This window comes from Stenella coeruleoalba, assembly GCF_951394435.1.
Source record: "Stenella coeruleoalba genome assembly, chromosome: 3".
Taxonomy (NCBI): Eukaryota; Metazoa; Chordata; class Mammalia; order Artiodactyla; family Delphinidae; genus Stenella; species Stenella coeruleoalba.
Genome location: NC_137148.1, coordinates 154,433,900 through 154,459,377, shown reverse-complemented (window position 1 = coordinate 154,459,377; position 25,478 = coordinate 154,433,900). Strand labels below are relative to the sequence as shown.

General features: G+C 41.0%; 1 protein-coding gene across 10 annotated transcripts in view; it reads right to left on the bottom strand.

The window, feature by feature from the left end:
- Positions 1–38: 38 nt before the first annotated feature.
- Positions 39–25,478, bottom strand: part of NSD1 (nuclear receptor binding SET domain protein 1) — a 136,592-nt gene continuing 111,152 nt past the window's right edge. For all 10 annotated transcript variants that reach the window (XM_079916869.1, XM_079916870.1, XM_079916875.1 and 7 more), the window contains 8 exons: positions 24,355–24,560; positions 21,308–21,420; positions 16,676–16,945; positions 14,699–14,815; positions 13,246–13,387; positions 8,790–8,896; positions 7,023–7,227; positions 39–5,904 (listed from right to left, as the gene is read on the bottom strand). In XM_079916869.1, coding sequence (XP_079772995.1) covers positions 4,274–5,904; positions 7,023–7,227; positions 8,790–8,896; positions 13,246–13,387; positions 14,699–14,815; positions 16,676–16,945; positions 21,308–21,420; positions 24,355–24,560 — 2,791 coding nt within the window. In that variant the 3' untranslated portion in view covers positions 39–4,273. The remainder of the gene's footprint in view (positions 5,905–7,022; positions 7,228–8,789; positions 8,897–13,245; positions 13,388–14,698; positions 14,816–16,675; positions 16,946–21,307; positions 21,421–24,354; positions 24,561–25,478) is intronic.

The following is a 25,478-nucleotide window of genomic DNA, read 5'->3' as shown; positions in this document are numbered from 1 at the left end:
GTCATGGGAAAGTAGCTCTAGAAAAGGGACCATATGAGTTTAACATGTGCTATTTTTGCTTATGTTGATAGGAAACATTTCTCCCCAGGCTGTGGATTTCTAATTAAAATAAACTCTTTCCACTTCCTTAAGAAATATTACCCTTAATCTTCATAAGCAATAGAGGTGCTCCCATGAGAGTGGAAGAGGTAGAGAGGGGCAGAAGGTAGCTGAGGGAGACCCCACACTTGGAGCTCTCTACCAACCTGTTCAGGCAGTGTGGACAGAGGCTATGGACAAGGTGACACCAGCCCTGAGAAACTCAATGGCCACCCTCATCTGGAAACAGCATCTCTTCCACCTCTGGACTGCACTGGACTATTTCAGGGTCAGATGCAAGATTCACCAAGGCTCTACCTTCCCCTCCTCTAATAAAGCCTCAAGGAAACTACATAAGATCTCTTCTTCCCAAACAGGAATCTGGGTTTCTCAAGTCACCAGTCCCTCAACCCTTGGCAGTGCTTATTTATACCAGGAAATTAGCACCATCATTGCATTTTTTGTGTGTGTACAAAGCAATTACCTATTCTTTTTTTCAATTTATACTACAGCAACCTCTGGCCCTGCTGCACTAACTCTAGGAAGCTCAGCTGAGAGCTAACTGTCCACAGCCAAGGAAAGTCTCGTGCAGCAGCTACCCAGCTCTAAATGATCTGGAATGTCTAACACATGGAACAGCCCAAACATTATTCAGCAGGAAAAGGGGCTTGTGGCAGCTCCTTTCCTGCCATGATCTCAGAGAAGTAAGGACACTGGGCTACTCTGACCTCCTGACAGACCCCAAGAGGATGACAGTGTCCCCCAAAAAAGCCTTAGGAGAAAACCTGCTTTATAGGAGCTGATGGGGGGAAAAAAAATCCATCCACATTTAGTGCTCTCCTGATTCTTCTCCACAGGGGAAGCTGCCAGGACCAGCCTTCCTTCCTGCCACTCTGTTCTCACGAGGCAACCTGGGAGTCCAGCTCCTGTGAGTAGACGCTACCAAGCCTGGAAAAGGATCGCTGATGCACTTCATGCCCTGACTGTAGTGTGGGGTGGAGGATGTAAAGAATAGAATAATTATTTTCATCAATGCTAAAGATGTAGATTTGGTAGTTGTTCAGAAGAGGATCGACACAGTGATTTAAATCACTTCAAACTCAGTAACTTCAGGGGGAAGCAGACATTTAAAAACTTGGATGCTTTTGTAGCAGTGACAACTATTTTGCTATTAGAATGGGTTTGCTCCAGTAGAGAAGCAAATGAGGCTTTGAATTCAAATTTCAACAGTTTCCATAATTTTTTCTGACTTAACAGGGCCAGGACAGGTATTAGTTCTCTAACTACCTATGGAAGCTATGGCTTACCCCTCAGAAAGGCTTCCTGGGGAACTGGCTTAAAGGCAGACGCTCTATTGAGATCCTGATTTACAAGCACTTGGCCAAATGCCAAAATAGCATCCTACACAAAGATCAGGAGTTTCTAAGAGTAAAGATTTCCTTTTAACTGCCAAGTCACACCCCCTGGAGAAAAGGTCTCAGTATAGGTTCCAGGAGAATCCCCTAAGGATGGCAAGGTCACCCCCCGCAAAGGGTCATGCAAGAGTCTCACTTCCCAAAAGTCCTTCCGACTCTGCTTCTAATTGTATAGTGACTGCTTTCATGATGTTAACAATCTAGTATCAAATGCTATCAGTGGGCCTGAGAGTTGAACATCTAATTTCCAATCAACCTAAGAGAGTCTTACAATGGCCCTCATGAAAGCCAGGCTGGCTGTCCATCCATTTAAATAAACAGCTTCAGAAGTTGTTTCCTACGCAGGTCTGGAAGGAAGCTTTCCAGTGAATGGGAGAATGGAAAAAACTGAAACAAAACCACAAAGTGGCCCACCTTTCCCTCACTCCTTCCTGTCCTGTGAGACATATCTAGAGTGGCTGTCAAGTCAATTACCTACCAAAGCCTACATAAGAGAAGCTCCTTCAGGATCAAAGTTCTCCACTTAAAAATTTTACATAGCCTGCACACCCCACCCCCCAACAAAATTCACAGTTTATTTCATGAAACAAAGAGCTACGGTAATTTAACACACAACACAGTGGAAAGAGATTCTGACAGCGCAGTGCGGATATCTTTTTCTGATCACAACTACAGATGACAGGAGAAAAAAAGGGCACAGGACTGGCACCAAGCAAATCCTACTCATACAACCTAAGAGAATAGGGAAAGGGACCTACTAGCTGCAGTTATATACTTATTATTCTCACACATGATAAATACTTAATATAATGAACTTTAATGTTCTGGGTGGATTTCTTTAAAAATATCTTTTCCATGGTTTAAAATTTTTTTAAAAGAAAATAAGATGCTTTGTTTTCTCTTCCTCTAAAACAAAGAGCTTTTCCTCTCTGATGATGTGGGAAGAGAGACAGGATGAAAGGGGAGAACTAGGCAGGTGGAATTTACAGAGGAGAGTCCGAGGTCTAAGTGAGATGCAAGAATAGGCCCCTAAACTCAGGGCAGCCCTGCCCAGCCTCATGCCTCTGCCTGAGTTCAAATGTCTCAACCCCAGAGACAGACTTTGGGAAATAAAAGCAAATTCTTTTTTAAATCTTTATATAAAGCGCAAATGCTTCTATAACAACAGTTGTTCCCTCCTTAGAAGTATGGGAGTAACCTCAATAGAAACTCAGGAGGAGGAAATTGGGACAAAATACAGAATCCTGTTGAGGGTGTAAAAGCCATAACTGAGACAGAAATGGCCAGGAGACCTTGGGGCCAGGAGATGGCCTGTTGGCTAAAGCTGCTGGCTAAGTTGGCAAAGCAGAGAGGTAAACATGTTTGGTCTAGGGACAAAGAGGGGGTGGGTGAATGGGAAGGAACTGGCCAAACAGCAATTCCTGTTGGCAGTCAGTGAGCTGGGTGAATGGTAGGGCAGGGTAGCACCAACAGATTTCCCAGCCCTTGGGCCCCAGCTCAGGGCAGCAGTAACAGATAATCAGCAGTTATGAGGAGTCATTTCTTGGACTGGACGTTGCTCTAAACGCCACATCTTGCCAGTCATGGGGAAGGGTTCTGGCTTGCCTTTGAGCTAAGTCAGCAGGCAGGTGTTCTCAATACAGAGCACAGCATTTCTCAGGAAGAGGGTGGTAGAATCCACTAGTGAAGAAGACTCCCTCCATTCAGGTAGGAGGGCAAAGGATCAGGAGAGAAGTAATTTCTTGCCAGGATCTGGCACTCTCCCTGAGCTGGTGGTGGATCTAGCCCAGAGCTTGCCAGAGATTCCCTAGGTCTACTGCCCGAGACTCTGAAATCTGAAAGCACCTGAGTGTTTGGGGGACAGGCATGGGGTGGGTTGATGTAAAAGGAGGAAAATCTGTAGAAAAGAAAGGTAAGCTTGCCAATTGCCTTCTTACACTGAGGGAAAGCTGTGTCCTCACAGAGCCCAGCCCCCCAACCAACTGCTCCACCAAGGACAGATCTTTAGACTCTCCAGAGCCCAGACAGAAGCAGCAGAGGCTGCCCAGCCAACAGGCCCTACCTGCCTATAGAGGAGACCTCCGCATGAGTGTACACGCATGCACATACACACAGGCACACCTGACCAGGAGACACTCAAAACAACCACTTCTGGGGCCACAAAGGGCATGACAAAATGAGCCCAGAGCCCCAAGGCCCCTCAAACTTCCTGTTATTTCCTGGTCAAAGGTTCTTTAAAAATAACCTGGGAACCCAGGCAAGCATGTTAGGCTCACAGGGATCAGGTCTTATTTATCTCTGTATCTCCTGCCAGTGACTAGCACCAGGCCTAGCACACATGAATGTTCAAGAAATCACCACCGATTTGAATGGGTATCAGTTCCTCCCAAGGGTTCATCAGGTACCCTCAGTGGGGCTTGGTAGGGCTAGAGAAATAGCTTTGAGAGCCCCGCTACCTTCAACCTGACCAGTGGAATCGAATCCCATGCTTGACTCCAGAGTGGACTTTTTATTTCAAGTTCACCATGAGTAACGGTTGGGGGAAAGAGACCCGAGTCTGTCTGTCTCCTTGGCTGGGGCCCACTTGGATTTCCATACATGGTTCACACAACCACAAGCCCCCACTGGCTAATGTAGCAAGAGTTCTGAATGTTGGGATATAAGGAGAGAATATCAGTGGAAAAGTGTTGGGGTCTGTTTTTTAAGAGGGAAAAATAAGATTTTTCCCTTCCCCAAGAACCCTGGGGGCAGCTGGTCTGGTCATGTGGCATTTACTGGTATTATTTCTGTTCTGACTCTGCACACTTGTGACTGGAAGGAGCCTGGTTAAGAGCTGGAAGGGTATTTTGCTCTGATTTAGGGTCTTGCCCTCTTCCAAGAGACCAGCAAGTCTGTGCCAATGTCTGTGTGCTCCCAGAGGACCAGCAAGACTGTGCCAGTGTCTGTCCAGCCACCATGGGCCAGAGCCCTGGCCCTGGTGAGGCCTTGCCCAAGGCCCAGGGACTCTGCTCTGTGGTTGCCAACTTCTTCTCTTCAGTGGAGAGGGAGGATGGGGCCTTCCCAAGAGGCCTGAAGGACTGCCCACTCTTGGCAGCAAGTCCAGGTAGTTGCTGGCCTCCGGCCATCTGCTTCACCTGCTTCACCAGGCCTGGTGCTTGGCTGGGAGGCCCTGGGGTCTGCTCAGCCCCTGCAGGTGCTCTTCCTGAGGCCTGAGTTGCTGGCTCATACAAAAAAGCCTTGGCAGGGGGCTGAGAAAGAAGTCTGGCCTGGGTGAGTGATTTAACAGCTTGCCAGGAGTGCTCTGAAGGGGCCGCTGCTTTGCCCGGTGGCTGAAGGACAGGATCTGACACAATGCCTCTCTCAATGGCTCGTGACATCTGTCCCAGACCTTTGCTGGCAGGCCACGAGCTCGACTCCAACACTGGCATCTTCTCATCAACCTGTGGTGTGATCTCATGGGGAGAAGCTCCCCGTTCCTTCTGGCGAGGAGTTAGGTCTATGAGATCCATCACCAAAGCAGCTCTATTTTTTGACTGAGTATTCTGGTCCACAGGCCTCAGTGCTTTTTCTTTAGCTACCAGGGTCTGGACCACAGCTGATAGTACTTTGTCAGGAGGTGGGAGTCTCTGGGACAAAGAGGCATGGGATTTTTCAGAGGGCCTGTCTGAAGTCTGGGGTTTGGGACCGCTGGTGACTAGCAGTTTGTCTGGCTGCGGAAGTCTCAGGCCAGTAGGGACAGGGGTTTTCTCCAGTGACTGGGGCCTTGGGCTGGCAGCACCTATGGATTTATCCAGCCTTGGGTCAGCTGTCCCCAGAGGTCTTTCCAGTGGTTGTGACCTGACTGAGGGTGAGGAGCTTGGGCCGGTCACTGGAGAGGGTTTGTCAGATAGTTGGGGTCTTGGTCCTGCCATTGCAGGTGGCCTGTCCAATGGCTTCTGGCTGGATACCAAAGATTGGGGTTTGGTCCCTGACCCAGCAAGGTCCCTGACCCTATCTACAGGCTGGGGCCTGGAGTCAGTTCTATCAGGAGGCCTTTCAGGCAGCGGTGGCCTCTGACAAGTCCCTGCCAGAGCTTTTCTGGACAGCGACAGCGTCTGGTTGGTGTCAGCAGATGGCTTGTCCGACATCTTGGGCCCCTGAGCAGCTACTCCTGATGATTGCTCTGCCAGGTGAGTGCCTGGGCCTGGAGGCAGCGGTACTGTAGGAGGTACATACTCACGGATCTCCCCAGGTTCCAGAGGGTTGGGCCCACAGGGATCATGCTCAGTACAAGACAGACGCCCATCCAGTTTGGAGATGAAGAGCATCCCTTCCCGATGCTGCTTACAAAAGGAGCTGGGACACATCTCACAGAAGGAGGCTGCTTCCTTTCCGCAGATGTCACACTGATGCCAAGGACACTCCCATTTCCCTGAAAACACAGGTGTGAAACAAAGGCTTAGGAAAACAAGACATGCATATGAGATGGGTCATGGCTCTGGAACTAAGTCAAAGGAGTGATTTCAAACTGCTGCCTTCTGCAGAGAGCTCATGCCACTTGCCCACCTCCCCTCCCCCAGGATCTCAGCTTTACTTTCTGCAAAATGCATAAAAATAACAGCCAACTATCAAGTAGCAACTAAGCATCAGTTAAAACCCAAGCAGGAGTAAAAAACAACAAAAAGAACCCAAGCAGGAGTAAACCCTGATTTCTACAACTATTTCCAACAAGGAGAAAAGCAACAACAATAAAACAAAACCCAAAGCTCCCCTTAGATGGAATGTGAAGATATTACTTTCATATTTTTACAAACTCCATTTGTCCTGTACAACCTTTAAATATTCAACCCTATGGGGAAAATCTCAGCCAATTAAACTGCTTATTTGGTTATTACTAGGAACAGGGAGCAGATACACAAAGGTGAAAAATGGAAGCAGATTTACCTTTGCTCAATGTTAAGTCTGGAAACTAGCACAAACTTTACCTGTGTTGTCCACACAGAATCAGCAGGAAAGACCCAAAGCCAACCCAAGCTGCTCTCTTTTACCCTCATTTCATGATACCCGAATCTCTGCCATGGACAGTGTTCCATCCCAGCTCCTTCCAAGTAAACTATGCTAGAGCTCACTCCTGGCTCATTGGCAAGATCAGTTCTATCACAACCTGTGCCAGCTACGGCCCTGAGTAATTGCTTCTGAAACAATTCCCCATTTCCATTTCCTGGCACTGAGGTCAGTGTTATGGCCTTGCCCCTACACTACCTTAGTTTCTATTATTTCATTACCCTGGCAACCACATATTGAAGGAAACCTAATTTGGGGACAAACTCCTGTCATTCCCACCCCTCTCTACGGGTTGCTGGGAGGATAAAATAACATAAAATGCTTGACAGAGCGAGTGAGTTTCTGTTCCCTTCTCTATAACCTAGGATTCTAAGCCTTTGTTGTCATTTATTTTGACACCTCTCAACACTATGCATGGGAAGACCAAAGGGCTCTGAGAATTCTGGCAGAGAACAAGGAGAACTCTAAATGGATTTTGGCACCAACCTGCTGGTCGCTTGGTTAGATTGAGACAGTCTGCATGGTAAACTTTGGGGCAGCCTGGCTTCTTACAGGAGACGAGCTGGCCAGCATCCCCACAGCTGAAACACTCATCCTCTCGCTCCTTTGTGATTTCACCCTGGGTCCTGCGCTTCCCCTGTTGCTTCTTCTTGAATTTCTTTGACTTTTCCTCTGTGGCAATGGGTTGATTCTAGAGGTCAAATATTGTCGACACATTAGTTGTATGATCTTGACCAGGTTAACTATCCTCTCTGAGCTTCAGACTCTCCTCTGGGAAGACACAGTCCTCATAGACTACTGTGAAGTTAAGAGAAAATGCAGGAAAAGCACTGGGCATATCATAGGTACCCAATGAATGGTAGCATGAATTTTATCTGGTATCAACTACTCCTACCACTTGAGCGAATTAAGAGAGAAATGTGCTGCTTTCTGTTGATACATAAGACTGGTATTAAAGATCATCCTTTAACAGTAAGTTTTATTTTTATTCTTATGTTTGTCTAATTTCAAAAACTAAGGAAGACTTCTCTGGGTGTATGTGTCACACACATTTCTTAACTTATTCAACAAACCTTCACTGAGCACTTAGTATGAGCCATGTGCTAGGAAGACACAGAAAACTAATTTGTGGCCCTTGCTCTTGACAAGCTATGCATCTTTACCTAAGTCAGTTTAGGTTCATGTCCACCACTCCCCAAGATAGATCCTGGTGCAGCCCACAGGTCTACTCTGTGCTCCCTGCAGACCACACTTGGTCATCAAAATGCATGGTTTTCATCACATTATTTATCTCAGCCTAGGAACATCCAGGACCAATCCAATTTATTGCCAGCCCACAGTGATCTCCTCCCATTTCTAAACTTCTGCTCCCGAATTTCCCTTTCACTGATTCATGTGTGAAATGCTACACAGACCCTAAAGATATAGAAACTGACATCCCTAGTGCACCTAACACCATTAAACTCTGTTACTATTTTAATTTATAGGGACTAAGTCAACCGCACATCTTAAGGAACAAGACCATTTAACCAACTAACTAAACAAAATACAAAATCCAATATAAATTTTCTTATTTAATAAATAAAAGAATAATCACTGGGTGTTCTTCATTTATTATAGCTCAAAATGATTACCCTCTTTAGCTAGTGGTTTCCATGCTAATTTGCATTTTTCAGTTCTTAATGTTGACTTCACAATCAAACAAGCATAATGGGAAATACCCAATTGGAGTCATGGTGTAGTCTACTTTGCATCAAAATTAAATTTCAATTTTCAGCATGCTGTTACTTACGATAGAGAAATCTGGAAGCATCCAGATGTTCATCTATTATGGTTCATCCATTATATAAAAATTTAAACAGTCACTAAAAATGATGGTTATGAAAATTATGTAACAGCAAGGAAAAATGTATAATATTTAAGAATTATAAACAATTCTTAACAGTTATAGAATTATAATTCAGTTAAAGTACACATAAAAAACCAGGAAGTAAGATACAACAAAGTTTATACTGGTACATGGTTAAGATTAAGGGTCCTTAAAAAAAAAAAAAGTTCTATGTTTATCTACAGTCTTATAGTACATTTAGAATCTTAAATTCAATATCAGATTCTTTGATATCTTTAAAAAGGCAAAAAGAGACACAGAGACTGAGAATCTTTCTTAGGAAATGTAAGATCAATTAAGACCAATAAAAGACATGGGAAGTAATCTACAGGTTCCTATTTTACAGCTTTATGTTTAAAAGGTACCTTTGGCCTTACACCCAAAAAGCCACTGCAGTTCGGAGCTCCACATTTGCAAACAGTCTTTCCATTCCCAAGACATTCTAGGTTGTAGTTGAAGGTAAGTTCAGTGCCTGCATAAAAGACCATGAAAATATTAATATCTATGGCTTTAATTACATTATTTCTCTATTAATCACAAAAGGCAGACTTCCAAGAGAACAGATGAATTTTTAAAAGAGGATTAAAAGGATTAACTCTAATCACACTGTATTATTAACATACTAATAAATCCTAATCATATAACATTATTAATGAGCTAATATAACTTAATAACAGAAAAACTTACATGACTTAACAAGTAATTTTTTTTTAAGATTTTTTTGATGTGGACCATTTTTAAAGTCTTTATTGAATTTCTTACAATATTGCTTCCGTTTTACCTTTTGGTTTCCTGGCTGCGAGGCATGTGGGATCTTAGCTCCCCGACCAGGGATCAAACATGCACCCCCTGCACTGGAAGGCGAAGTCTTAACCACTGGACCTCCAGGGAAGTCCCAACAAGTAATATTTAAAATAACTTTTACTATAGATGTGTTAATCCCAAATTGTTTTTTATTTTTTTCTAACCATTCAGATTCAAAATATATTATTTCATTACCAAAAACAGACAAACAGCAATTTATTGTGCACTGATGTGCCAGGCACTGGGAAAGCAAGTATGAAGGAAACCTGTCATCTGTGCCAAGGTGAGTACATCTTACCAGGCAGCACTTAAGGGAGAGAGACATGTCAATACAGAATAATACCAGAGAACTCTAGACCACAAGACCTAAGCCCTGGCTATACATCCCAGTTACACCACAATCTAGCTGGCTGATTTGAGCTGAAGAGTCCATTTATTAAATGCAGATAACAATCTCACAAGCTTACTGAGAATGACATAATGTACATAGCAGAAATTTGTAAACTTTAATAGGAGATGTACAAATTTAAGGTAAAAAAGTCCCCTTTCTGTCACAAGTGCATTTCATCAAAACTGAGAGCAAATAAATCACACATTCAAACTCAAAGCATGTTAGGGAAAGCCTAACAAATAGAAGAATTTTATACAGACATACAAAGAGGTTATCTCTGGGTGGGGGTCATGGCTTACCGTTAATGTACAAAGTGATAATTGTTCAGTCAAAACTGTCAAAACTTAGGAAGATTTCCCTTTGCAGAATGACAAATCTTCTATCAGTGAGACTAATTAATATATACAGTTTTTCATCTAATATTGGAAACAATTATTTTTTAATTTGGTTGAGCAAATTATAAAGCAGCTGGCTTATATTTAGGAGTTCATATGGTACAAATGCTAGAATCATTTGTGGCCTGGTAAGAGGCTCACATTGTGAGGAGCCTGTAGGAACCAAGACTGACCAAGGTAACAGCAGGGTCACATCTCCCCTCCCCACCGTGAACTTATTGTACTGAATGATGGGTAATTCTATTCACACTAATCTTATTTAAAAATTTATGAGCATATAGCTGAATTTTCATATATTTAATGTGCTTACAGTGCAACTCAACCACAAGATAGCAAGATACTTGGCATAACTTGCTGCTCACTCAGCATCCACTGTGTAAACAAAACCACATAAGGAGATAAATCAGAAGGTATCATCAGTGTGCATACAGGAAAGCCATTCTAGAAAACAGTCCAAAATACAATAATCTGCAATCTGGGGGATGGCAAATGGCACTGGAGAAGAGATAAACAAGGAGTGAGTATGACACATTGAAGACAGAAAGTAACAGGTATGTGAAGAGCCCATGAGGTTGGATGTGTAAGGAGGAGAGCAAGCTTAAAGTTCTGATTCCATTCGCAAGGCTGAAGCTCCTATGGGCACTCTGCATGGCAATGAGCACATTCTGTCTCAATTCCCCCACCTACCCTTGCAGACTGGGAGGACAAAAATAAGGTCTGTCAATTCCCACACCACTCTACCTGAGCTGAATGAATATGGGAGAAGAGAAATTTGTGGCTAGACATGGTAGAAGAGGCCATCCCCATGGACACAGACTAAAGTTCAAAGTAGAAGTGTGGTACTAAAAGCAGTCAGGACAGAGATAAGAACTGAAGTCACATGGCTAACATTTAAGTAATTAATACAGAGGAACACTGCCCCTCCCTCCCCCAGTGTGGTTACAGAGAAAAATGGAGAAAAGAATGAGAGATATATCAGATCCAAGAATCCAAGTAACACAGATAATGCTACCAAATACTTTACAGTACTTTTGTAAGGATTAAATGAGACAATATGCTTGGAACAGTGTCTGGCATTGGATAAATGGTAGCTCTTACACACTCACTTGATAATTCCTGTTACAAAGCAGAAATCTACCCAATTTACTCTGAAGCCATCCATTCCAAAAATTTGATACAACTTACTGATTTTAAAAATCACTATCTTTTAGTCCAATAGAGCACAGTGCACAGTGATGCTCAAGCATTGTTACTTTCATCATTAAATACTTTTATGTGAAGCAATGCAAAACAGTGGCTCAATTTTTAAAATATGAAAACTGTCAGAGCCTTTAAAATTCTAAAGAGCCTAAAAGACTCCTGGGCAGCAGTATATTTAAATTATAGAGAAATAGATATATCGGGGGGGGGGGGCGGGGGGTGTTGGGTGTTATCCACAGATTGAAAAAAAGAAAAGGCAACAGACAAAAAGCTGACAAAATTGCTCTTTAATTACTTTATCTTGATTAGTGTTTGCTGAGGTAAACGACACTGACTGGGCAAAGCAGAATGCTCATATGGGATTTCTGCTTTGAAAGTCATTGGACTACGCTACTGTCAATTACAAACTACCCAGGCCAGTCTGATCTCATTTTGAGTTAGGAGAGTGATCCTGAAAATGCTTTGTTAGTATTCCTGCAAAACTTATTTTGAAAAATTATATACATCCTTATACATTCAAACTTATACAAGTCTAAATATTTTAAAAAATCATGCAATTTAGAGGGTGTCATATGTATATGTATATACGATATGCTTACAACTTTTTCATCAAAACCTTGACACTAAATTTTAAGCTCCTTTAATTGATGGAAAATATCCATCATATAACTTTACTTTCAAACCTCTTAGCCCTATCAGGTTTACTTTCAATTCAAATAAACATCTTAATATTGTGCTGATTACAACTACCTCACTTCTACACTCTGAATTCTCAGAGACGTAATAGGCATCTAGGCAGGCCACAACATAGCTGTGCATTCTCCAAATGTCCAGTTCTTTGAGACCCAAGAGGTGAGGGTTTTTGTTTTTCTTAGCCTTGGGCTCATAAACCATAAAATTCAGATGGGTAAGAGGTGGATATTTGGTTTATAAAGTGGATGAAGGGCAACTGTAAAAGGAGACCTGGACTGCTGACACTTTCTAAGGCAGACCAATTTTTTTAAAAAATAAATTTATTTATTTCTGGCTGCGTGGGGTCTTCACTGCTGCGCACGGGCTTCCTCTAGTTGCGGCGAGCGGGGGCTACTCTTCGTTGCAGTGCACGGGCTTCTCATTGCGGTGGCTTCTCTTGTTGCGGAGCACAGGCTGTAGGCGCGCGGGCTTCAGTAGTTGTGGCACGCGGGTTCAGTAGTTGTGACACACGGGCTTAGTTGCTCCGCGGCATGTGGGATCTTCCCGGACCAGGGATCGAACCCGTGTTCCCTGCATTGGCAGGCGAATTCTTAACCACTGTGCCACCAGGGAAAGTCCTAAGGCAGACCAATTTTTAAGGAGTTCATATAAAGGCTATGGAAAAGGTCTGGAAATTTATTCCTTTAAAACCATCCAGGAAATTCCCTGGTGGTCCAGTGGTTAGGACTTGGTGCTTTCACTGTGGTGGCCCCTGGTTCAATCCCTGGTCGGGGAACTAAGATCCCACAAGCCATGTGGCACGACCAGAAAAAAACAAACAAACAAAAAAACCCCAAACATCCATGCCCAAACCTTGAAGACATCATGCTAAGTAAAAATGAGCTAGCCACAACAAAACAAATATTGTATGACTGCACTTACATGAGATTCCCAGAGTAGCTAAAAAAATCACAGAGACAGAAGATAAAATGGTGGTTGCCCGGGGCTCGGGGAGGGGGGAAATGAGGGAGTTATTGGTTAATGGGTATCTTCAGTTGGAGAAGATAAAAAGTTCTGGAGATAGATGGTGGTGATGGTTGCACAACAATGTGAATGGACTTAATGCCACTGAACCGTACACTTAAAAATGGCTGAAATGGTAAATTTTATGTAACGTGTATTTTACCATACCACCACCAACAAAAAAAATACCTGGTACATGCTAAATACCACCTGGAAAGTCTTTTATGTATCCTTGGGAATTTGCAACCTCATTTTGGATTATAGAACATATGGGATTTTTAGATAATAAAAACTGAAATCCCATTCCTAGCTCCAGAATCCTTAAATAATTCTTACCTGCTTTAATGTCACTCAAGGCAAAAAGGCCAACACGGGTATCTCCATTCACAGACCACTTCTGTGTTTCACAGTTGGGCTGGCAGCAATGATTCATGAATCGAGCATAGTTTCCTTTGGGACCAGCATCAATAATACGATCCTAGAATTCCAAGAGATGCTGTTCAGCAGACCTCTACTATTATTGATTAAAATTAGAGTGATAATAAATAAGCTGGAGTTTCTATTTGTAAAGTTTGATTCTTCCAGAGGGGTGGTCTCAGAGTGTAGTCCCTTGACCAGCACTAGTATCACCACCTCGGAATCCGTTAGAAATGCAAATTCTTGGGTTGCACTCCAGATATACTAAAGCAGAAACTCGGAGGCCCAGCAATCTGTGTTAAGCCCACTAGGTGATTATGATATATGCTAAAGTTTGAGGACCACCATCCTAGAAATAGTAGCTTGTTCCATTCTCTAAATTAGGTAGTCCTGAACCCTGGCTACACATCAGAAATCACCTAATATTTTAATAATGACATCAAGACCCCATCCCGAATGAAGATCAAGAGTATCTTGAGGTGAGAATCTCACAATCCATAAAAGTACAACTCGGTAAATACAAAGTTTCACACCAAGAAAGGTCTATTATAAAAGTTAAAGGAGGGTGGGGGAGAGGAACCTAGCAGAACATAATACTCAGGTACAAAGAGGAATCTCAGTATACACAGAAACAAAACACATTAGGATGCTGGAATTAGAAATAAATCCCATAAACAACAAGGTCCTACTGTATAGCACAGGGAACTATATTCAATATCTGGTGATAAATCATAATGCAAAAGAATATGAAAAAGAATATATATGTATAACTGAATCACTTTGCTATACAGCAGAAATTAATACAACATTGTAAACGAAATATACTTCTATAAAATATTAAAAAATAAATTTAAAATAAATAAATAAAACATGTTGGAAACACACACATACAAAAAAAGAAATCCCAAATATAATTCTAGACACCAGTGAAATGTAACTCATCAGAAATTCCAATAATTGGAGAGCTGACTTGGGTTTGTAAGCTGAGTTCTATAGTCAATTTATATGACCTTCTCAATGCACTAATTAAATACGAACAAATCAGTGTCTCAATCTGTAAAATAAAAAGTAAAAAAATTATTATTTTTCTGGCTTCAAGTTTTAATCTTATAGGAAAAACACTAAAAGACATAATCACTTACATTGGACACTGAAAAATAATGCTAAAAGCAGCTGTATTGCCTTTTGCCATGGATGTACAGCTAGAAATGAGCAACCTTACCTAACTCCAGGACCCTGATCAAGCAATCCCTATGAATATGGGGGAAAGACACTGTTTTGGACAGTGTATGACATGCCTATGAACACTATAGCTGGGACAACACTAATTCACAATCTTATAACAGTGGAAATAACACTTTTCATTACTTACTTTGTCTAAAGTGAGCATATAGAAATTAGTGATATCGTGTTCTTGGGCATAACGGATTCGAGCTCTGCACTCTTCTTCATCTATTAGCTCACCCACATATTCATTGACAAATTCACCCTGGAACAAGAAATAGCTCTTCACTTAAGTGACAAAAAGCATAACTGTGTTCACAGGTATACCTTATTTTAAAAAATTAATGAAAACAACAGATTCTCCAAAGCAATTCATGCACATTTAACTAGTCACTTTAACAAAGGTTTATTCAAGAAACCACATAATATAAATATGATACTTCAACTATTTGAAAATATGAACCATCTCCCCACTCCTACCACAGCCAACAGCAGAAAACTTGGGATACACCTTAAGATCAACCAAAATAAAAGTAAGTAAACTAAAGCTCCACTATAATGGTGATATGGATAGTTGATCCCTTTACCTGTCCAAGAACCTAAAAGTCAATTTCGCTAAACTATCCTCTTTTTCCTTGGAGCATGCCCTGCCTACTGCCCTTCCACCACATTTCACATCACTGTCCTCCTGACTCACTATACAATAGTCATACTGGCTTTCTCTCATGCTGTCCCCTCTACCTGAAATGCTTGAACACTCAACCAGCCTAAGCCAACAATTACTTATGTTTCAAGCCTCAATTTAAAACATTCTCAGGGGGCTTCCCTGGTGGCGCAGTGGTTGAGAGTCCACTTGCTGATGCCGGGGACACGGGTTCGTACCCCGGTCCGGGAAGATCCCACGTGCCATGGAGCGGCTGGGCCCGTGAGCCATGGCCACTGAGCCTGCGCGTCCGGAGCCTGTGCTCCGCAGCGGGAGAGGCCACAATAGTGAGAGGCCCACGTACCGCTAAAACAAAACAAACAAACAAAAAAAAAAAACAAAAAACATTCTCAGGGACTTCCCTGGTGGTGCAGTGGTTAAGACTCCACACTCCCAATGCAGGGGGCCCGGGTTCGATCCCTGGTCAGGGAACTAGATCCCACATGCATGCCGCAACTAAGAGTTCACATGCCACAACTAAGAAGCCCATGTGACACAACTAAGGAGCCCTTGAGCTGCAACTAAGGAGCCTGCCTGCTGCAACTAAGCGCAACAACAACAACAACAACAACAAAAAAATTAAAATTCTCAGAGACAAGCTAGTTTCAGGCCCTTTGCCACATGCCTCCAGAACCCTTTGTGTTTCCACATTGGGTGATTACTTGTTCAATGTCTCTCCGCATCTAGAATGTAAACTGTATGAAAGCATGGACCATGTCTCTCTTACTGAGCACTGCATCACACAGCAACATGCCTGACACACAGACAATATATAACGGTTACTTAGCAAATGACTAAAATAGACCACCCCATATTCACTTCCTTTCCTAGAAACAAACTTCAATAAAATTCTTCAGAAGGTATAACCAGAGTAAGGTTTATTCTATTAAAATGTCAAATATAATTTATTCTACTCAAAGACTGTACAATACCATCTATTTATTAGAAACCTGCAGGTCCTTCCAAGTTTCAAGTTGAAGATGTTACTGCATTTTCATTAGAGAAGACCTAATCCTCTTCTCCTGCATGTTCCATGAACCCAAACCTATTTTTCTCTCAGTAAAAATAGATTTTATTTTATTAGTTGGTGATTAACACCACTGTATCATGCTCTCACTATCCTAACTACAGGTTCCAGGATTTCCGCAAATGAGCAAACAAGTATCTCTATGAATTTCCCTCATTTTTATCATTCTCATACATAGTGAACATGATCAATACTTGAACTTTAGAAATAAAGGAGACCATCTATTTTCAAGCCTCTAATTTCTGGAAGGATTGGCAAGATATAAAAATAAGGTTAATCCTCACACAATATTATTTTCCTCCATGATCAATTTTCTCATATTCATCAAGAACAATTACTCATATTAAGCAACTGCAAAGAAAAAAAATCTGAAAATTAAGAATAGGTTTCTTCACCTTTTTGATATCTGTTTTTGTCCGGAGACCCCAGCCCCTCTGTAATGTGCGAAAAATTTCAACCTCTGGATACTGGCGCTTAGTAAAGCACTGGTTTTGGCAGCGCCCTCCAGCAGGACATACTGTGGGGTGACACTCATAGAGCAGCATGCGGTTGATGCACTCGGAGTCTATCCCACAGGGGTTCTCATCAGTAGCTTTACAGTTGCAACGGGGAATTTCAGACAAGTCTGCAGTGAAGATCTGTACCCTGCCAATAGGACGGTTCACCTGGAGTAGAAACACATACTATAGTATAGCAGGCAAGTCAACACAAGACAATTTAGGACCTATGAAAGGCAGATTTCTTTCCTTTAAAGTCACATGCCACATTTTACATGATTTTGAATTATCAAGATTTAGCAGAATTATTCACAATAACTTAAATGTGGCAACAACACAAGTGTCCACCGACGAATGAATAAGCAAAATGTGGTAAAAATAATATAATCTCATTCAGCCTAAAAAGGAAGGAAATTTTGACACACGATATACAACATGGATGAACCCGGAGGATATTATGTTAAATGAAATAAGCCAGTCAAAACAGACAAATACTGATTCTACTTAGATACAAAGAGACAGAAAGTAGAATAATAGTTGCCAGGGGCTGAGAGGAGGGGAAAATGGGAAGCTACTGTTTACTGGGGTATAGATTTCAGTTTTACAAAATGTAGAGTTCTAGAGATGGATGGTGGCAACGGTTGCAAAACATTACAAATGCATTTAATACCACTGAACTGTATACTTAAATATGGTTAAGATCAAAAATTTTATGTTATCTGTATTTTACCACAATCAAAAAACTGGAGGAGGGCTTCCCTGGTGGCGCAGTGGTTGAAAGTTCGCCTGCTGATGCAGGGGACACGGGTTCGTGCCCTGGTCTGGGAAGATCCCACATGCCGTGGAGCAGCTAGGCCCGTGAGCCAGGGTCGCTGAGCCTGTGTGTCCGGGGCCTGTGCTCCGCAACAGGAGAGGCCACAACAGTGAGAGGCCCGCGTAGAGCAAAAAAACAAAAACCAAAAAAAAAAAACCTGGAGGAAATAAAGATTTAGGCAATTTGACATAAAAATAAAGCCTCACTTGATACGCAAAATGTAAATACCACAAATTTAAAAAATTCATCTCTTAAAAAAAATCATAATTTCAAGGCTGGTAAGCCAAGTAAATTGTAAAATGAGTTTCTGCTATTGCCACATGGTGGCACCACTTTAGCTGCTACATTAAAAAAAAAAATCACCATTCTCAACTGATATTTAACATGAAAAGGTCTCTGAGCAATCAGAGTCCTGTTTGTGAAGATGTATTTTAATATTGACTATCATAACTTGAAATCTTTTTAATAGACTATAGCAATGTCACCCAGGCATTCATTTTTAGTGGTGCTAGTACTGAAAACCACCGTGAAAATCCAGTGTGGTAAAACATAGAGGCCAAACAATTTCTGTGATTCTGAAGCCATTAGAATTTTCACAAATACTAACAACAATGTGGAGAAAAAAAAAAAGGATGTTCCACAACAGAGATGGATTTGTGCACTATAAGAATGGTCTCCCCTAATTGGGGAGGGAGGGAGAGGGGGAGAGAGAGAGGGAGAGAGAAGGAGGGAGGGAGGGAGGGAGGGAGGGAGAGGGAGGGGGGGGAGAGAGAGAGAGAGAGGGAGGGAGGGAGGGAGGGAGGGAGTATGTGGGGGGCACTGGGGAGTGGGAGTTTGGGGTTAGCAGATGCAAACTATTATGTATAGAGTGGATAATAACAAGGTCCTACTGTATAGCACAGGGAACTGTATTCAATATCCTGAGATAAAACCATAATTAAAAAGAATATATATATATGTGTATAACTGACTCATTTTGCTGTATGGCAGAAATTAACACAACATTGTAAATCAACTATACTTCAATAAAATAAAATAAAAACGAGTCTCCCCTACTTGATATTATTTCAGTGGGAACAGTCAAACCACGAGTCTTCAAAAACCCATCCTATACATAAAATTTGACTCCTCAGGAACTGCATGATTTTGACAAGTCACTTTTACTTGCAAGACTGTTGTGGGGAATAATCTGTTTGTAGAAGTATACTGCCCTCAAACGTTCTCCAGAACAACTTAAAATGACGTAAGTCTCACTGCCAGATCTCTTCCCAGCTTCTTTAAAATACTGATAAACAGTATTAACTTGTTAATGGAGGAACACCCTCACCATATGCAACTGGAAGTCACAAACCTACTGAGTAAGGCAAATTCTAAGGCATAAACAAGGGCTGAGCTCAATCACCTGAGACTACAGGTCCTACATAAGGCATCTGAATATTCACCTCTGATTCAAGGTGAATACCTTTACCTGACTGACACACTGGCATCCAAAAAGAGTTTCATCCTACTCCTTTTCTCTCTATAAAGGTATGTTTCAATCATTCCTCCTTGACATATGATCTAACCTGTTATTAATCCCAAATAAGTTTCTTGCCTAACACAACATAAAGCAAAAACAAAACCCCACACATGGTTAAGTTAAGAACAACACAGATATGTAATTGTAGTATTTACACTTGCTCTAGATCAGGGATTGACAAACTTTTTCTGTAAAGGGCCAGACAGTAAGTATTTTATCTTTTGCAAGCCATAGATCTCTGGTGCATGTTGCTCAACTCTGCCACTATAGCTCGAAAGCAGCAATAGACAATATGTAAATGAATAAGCATAGCTGTGTGTCAATAAAGCTTTAATTATGGACACTAATATTTAAATTTTATAAAATCTTCATATGTCAGGAAATAGTCTGTAAAAAACAAATTTTCCCAACCATACATAGTAGGCCAGATTTGGCCCATGGACCATAGTTTGCCAACCCCTATTCTAAATCTTTTTCCTGGAAATACGTTTTTGTTTTAAAGGTGGAGGAAAGAAGTTGGTGTCTAAATTCTGTGATTAGATCATGTATGGGACGTTAGTTGGTTTCTCAATATACAGGTTCAATACGGTTGACGGGCTACTCTGAAGGGCCTAACTTCTGCTATATGTGACATCTACGACTGTGGAAACAAATTACTTTCCCTTTTTCTGAGGATGAACTACACCTCAGTGTTATGTCTCCATGCACAGTAACTCCATTTAACTCTCAGTTTTACCATCAGGGTCCATTTAGACCCAATTTTAGGTTTTGTTTTGTTTTGTTTTTTTCCCAACAGTTTTAACTATTCGTAAGGATTGATATTTTATATTTTATGACACTTTCTCAGAGGTCTTTCAAAAAATCAAGAAGAAACTTTACTTATTAAAAAAACTCATTCTATATTGCAACTACTAGGCAGGTCCATTAGACTTTTATAAATCTAATCTTTATTATGGAGTTTTAGTGTTCTTACTTTTCCTATATCTCATAATTCTTTACTAATTCATCATCACTCTTTGTTACTCATCAATGATTGCCAACTATGCTAAAAAAGACAAAAATAATAAGTGGAATGACAGAATCATAAAAACATGATGCAACAGTGAAACAGTCACAGTTTAGTTTCTGCACTGCATTACCCAAAGTACTACATCTTCTCTCCAGAAAGTATAAAAGACTGGAGATAACATCTTTCAGTCTACTTTTAGTAGGGTTGCTAGATTTAGCAAGTAAAAATCCAGGATACCCAACTGAATTTGAATTTCAGATAAAAAACAAATTGATTTTTAGTTTAAGTACGTCCCATGGAATACTTGGGACATACTTAACACACTAGACTCTAAAAATTGATCTCTAAGTGAAAATCTCAGACTTAAGAAACTCGAAAAAAAAAATCAATGAGTACACAAATAATGCTTCTCTAATGACAAAAAATATATATATATATGGTCTTCCCAACCAGGAATGACATCATCACAAATATCTTGCAACAAGAACTTGGGCAATCTCATTTTGTTAATAGAGCTTATAGTATTCTTTCATGTGGTCTGATATTTGAGCACCAAAACTAACTTGATTAAAAGGTTTTTAAAAACGAGGTTTCAGTAAATACTTACTAAAATTCCTAATAAGTTTTTTCCTCACTATTCCTTTATTTTTACTTCTGTAAAGTATTTATAAAAATGACTTAACAATATAAAGGGTCTACTGGACCCAGATGAGAAATGATGATGACTGTTTTACCAGGTACACTAGCATCAGGTACACTTAACATGTATTCTTGTGACCTTGGGAATCCTAGTCACACTGGCCACCTAAAATATCTTTACTATTAGCCATTACGAGAAGACTTACCATGTGTATTATTCACACTATCTCAGGGCCATTTATCATTTTTTATCAAGGCTCTTTTTTCCCTTTCAAACCACAAGGTTCGTTGACTGTGAACAGAATCTATTCCAATCCACTTTATGAAAAGACTTTCGAAAGCAACAGGAACAACACTGTATCAACACACAACTAATTTTATAAAGTGCACACAATGTGCTAGAAATGGTGCTCTGGCACTTTTTTCTTATCTTCTTTCAAGCTCATACCTCTACCTAAAAGCAACTGTGCTTGCGCTTCCAGTTCTCCTCATGAACAGAGCGGGAAGCAGGCAAGCTATTACAGGGTCTCTCCTGAGGTCTTTTCTCACCTTTATATGTTTATAAGGCGGTGGCTTCTTGTCATTCTTTCGATCTTCCTGCAGCTGTCTTAGCTCTTTTTGGGCCTTTAACTCCTCAAACCTTGCTGCAGCTTCCTGAAGAGCTAAGAAAACATATAGCACAGTCACTTAATCTCTGGGTAGTGTTACTTATTTCGCTTTTTCCCCCTTTTAAATTGGAGAAAATTCACGTTTTAGACAAAAATCTAAGACATATATATGATTTCTATTTTCTAGTAAGTTACAGTCCCCAGAGTGTTCATATATGGCATTAAAATAAAACATAATCCATCATTAAATGGCACTATACAGACTACCAGTGTCAGAGGAAAACTTAAAACAAAAAACAAAGCTAAATAATTTGAAAAAGCCCACATACAACATCTCCTAACAACAACTAGACTGCATCTGCTCAGCAAAGTCACTGCCTTTAAGCCTTTTTCCTCAGTTTTGAGTTTTCTGCTTCCACAAATAATGTGCCTCCTAGGTGTCCAGGTAACATGCTGTGTTCCTTTGGAAGAAATTAAAATTAGAAGTTTTCCTTTCCTTCTTCCCTATTGTCTGGAGCACCTATCCTACTCTTCTCCTAAAGCTCATCTGTAAATATCAGTTATTAGCCTAATACAAAGATAGATCTTTGCAGCTAATCTGCATACAAGTCCTGAACTTTCATATGTTTAAAAGATTGTAGTGTCTGAAAAGTCTGAAAAAAATCTTAATCTCATTCTTCTCCGCTTAAAACAAAATTTTAATTCATTATTCTTGACTCAGGTTAAAAACTCTTTAAAGAATTCCAAATTTTCCCACTTTCCTCTCTGTAGTTTTCCCCAAGCTCTGCCAGTTCTTTAAAGAAAATCTCCCCTCTAATCCACACCCCTTTCTCCATTTCCTTGTCACCATCTAGCAGACTTGATGTTGCCTGGAGTTGTTCCCTCCTTCATTCATCCTATTATTCAGCACGTCCTACCTAGTTTATCTACTTAATGTCTATCTAGTACCCATCATCCTCTCGACTCCATGCGCTATTCTCTGTGACAGTCTCATTATCTCTGCCTGAAATTACTAAAAACAGCCATCTCGCTGACATTCCTGGCTACAACCTCTCACTTTCTACGGTCCTGACATTCTAGTCAGACTGAGATTTCTAAAATCTGCTCTGACCACGTAACTTAGCCACCTTTTCAGTAAAGCAGTCCAGTGTTCCCCCAACCCCGTGCTTAAACCACAGCAAATACTTGGAGGTCACTAACTCATCACGTTCGACTCAATGTGTGCTTTCACATAGGCTGTCTTTTTGTTACAACATTTAAGTTGTTAACTTCCTCACAGTCAGTGTAGGGGTTAAGAGTTTGGATTCTGGAGCCCAACTATACTAGAGTTTGAAACCTTTCTCTATGACTTACTGGCACTGGAACCTTGTGCAACAAATTTAACCTTTTTTTTTTTTTGGCCACGCCACGCAGCTTTCGGGATCTTAGTTTCCTGACTAGGGACTGAACCCGGGCCCTGGCAGTGAAAGCACGGAGTCAACCACTGGACCACCAGGGAATTCCCCAAATTTAATTTTTATGTGCCTCAATTTCCTCACCTATGAGATAAAGATAATGGCATCTAACTTATAGGGTTGCTGCAAAGACTTAAAGCAGAAAACACACTTTGAACGGGGCCTGGCAATCAACAACTGGTAACCGTTATTATAGTTCTTCTTCAAAGTATCACTTAAGAAAGAAGCCATCCATGACTTCCAAACCTTGATCCCCAGCACTGTTTTGCTTCCTCTTGGTCTGCTCCCACAGCATACCATGCACACTTCTGCCATAGCACTCTCGAAGAATGGCATTTTGACTACCTGTATCTGTGTCCAATTCCCCCACAAAACTGTGTGTTCCTTGAAGGCAGAGGCCAGCCTAAGGTCAAGGTACAGAAAGAGCAGAATTGCAGAGCTTCAGCAGGCTCAGACTTGCGATATTGCCTACACTCCACTTTCGTCCCCAGCCTTGACGGTGGCCAGCTCTGTGCAAAGATGTTGGTCATTTGGTCCCTGACCATCTGAGACTATAAGACTCAAGACCCAAACTCCTGTAGTATTAGTACTGATAGTGCCTATCTGCACAGAAAGCACACTGTCAACAGGTAAGTGAGGACCCCTGAAATAACATGAGGGCAACAAAACCTCTGTTGAACTTTTTCCTTATGGACATCATTCTCATTCCCCATCCAGGAAGTTTCACCTGCTTAGAATTTTATGGCACCTCACCAGGAAGTTTCACTTGCTTAAAATCCCCTCTTCACCTCACCATGCAAACAAAATCTTATACTTCAGTGTCCAAATATATTCAAATAACAAGAGATACCTGTATTGCCTTTCAAAGAACAGCTAAAGGAAGAAGCTAATTATCATTGATGGGATACCAACTATATGCCCTTCAGGATGATTTTTGTATTATCTCATTGAATTCTCAAAGCAACCCTTACTCGTTATATTGGCAGAGAGAATGCTGTCAACCCCTCCTGGCCTCAAATACCCCCTCTCTCCTTCACTGTTAGGCCAGCTTACAAAAACCTCTTTGATTAGAACATTTATGCGCCTTTACCATCTTACGTTGCTCTATAATTTTGGGTGAATTTTATTTCTTCTCAACAAACTAAACAAACAAACAAACACCTCCTTGGAACAAATGTGGCTCTGCTAGATATTCTTGCCCTTGCCTTGCAAACTGTAGTGTTTATTCTACAAAACAGTTTCAAAGTTCTGGTACCTACCTGATGAGACACTGACAAAACAGAATTGGTAAGATAAGGAACTTCCCTTAAGGAAATTCTAGTTAAGTAAAGGTTAGGTTCAAAACTAATGAACTACATGGGTCAACTTCTCTGTAAAATCCTGTAGCCACAGCCACATACTGCCCCGGAAGGCAGAACATAGCTGCTAACAGAGCATATATGAATTCTAAAACATACAATTCTAACAGAGAGCAGATACGTGGGCAACAGAGGTCTGTGTTGGCCTGAGAAACAAAAAGGATAGATAAAGTTACCTTTTTTATATGTACCGTCCACTCCTTTGCCCATCTTATCCTTGCTGCTCACATCCCCCTCCATGTAGGGAAAGACTCGGGCCTGGTGAGTCCACAGATAGTCATTAGACCCAAAGAAGAGCACAGGGAACTCGCCCACATCATGTCTCATCTTGTCAATATTGGAAGGTACAGCTCGAGGATGGCAGATCTCAGCTGGCCACCACCTGGGAAAGGTGAAAAGAAGGAAGGAAACCTCTAGAAGGCTGCAAGGAATGAAAAAGAATCCTACTTTTGGGACAGGAATAAGGAAAAGCAATGTCTCTCTAACCCACATTAATGTCCGACCCAGAGCATTCTTACAATCTAACTAGAGAAGAAACAAGCAGTATGTGCCAAAAGGCTGAAGATGCCCACCCTCACGCACATGCTCAAATATACACACACACACTCCCTTAGACCGTTGTTCTACTTCAAGGAATCTATAAAAGGAAATAATTAGAGATATGAACAAAACTTTATGACTATAATGTCCATTGAAGTATTATCTGTAAGAATGAAAACCTGGAAAAATTTTAAATGTTCAACAGTTAAGGGAACGACAGATGCTATACAATGAGATACAAATTGGCCTTTGAGAAGGAAACTACTACAACGACTTTTAGGAAGACAATTTGGCATTAGCTATTAAAGCTGGAAACCCTGACCCTGCTATTCTATCCTGAGAATGGCCTAGAGAAGCTCCCATGCATGTACACCATGAAACATTGATAAAATATTGATAGTCCAAACGTGAACGTGAGAATGGATAAATAACTACACCACACTGTATGACTATATAAAGGAACACTGTAGAAAAGTGAAGTACGAATGAGCTAGAGCACTGCACTAACCATAATATATCTCAGGAGTGTAACAGTGAATGAAAAAAGCAAGCTGCAGGAAAATACAGCAACAATTCCTTTATATAAAGATCTAAAACATACAGAACAAAACACACATGTGGTAAACCTATATAACCAGGCAAAGAAATAAAAAACATAAAATGCAGTACAAGGTGCCAGTAAAGTACTATTTTTTTTAACTGGGAGGTACATACACAAGTGTTTCTTTAAAATCAAGCACGTTATAATATTTTTTGTACA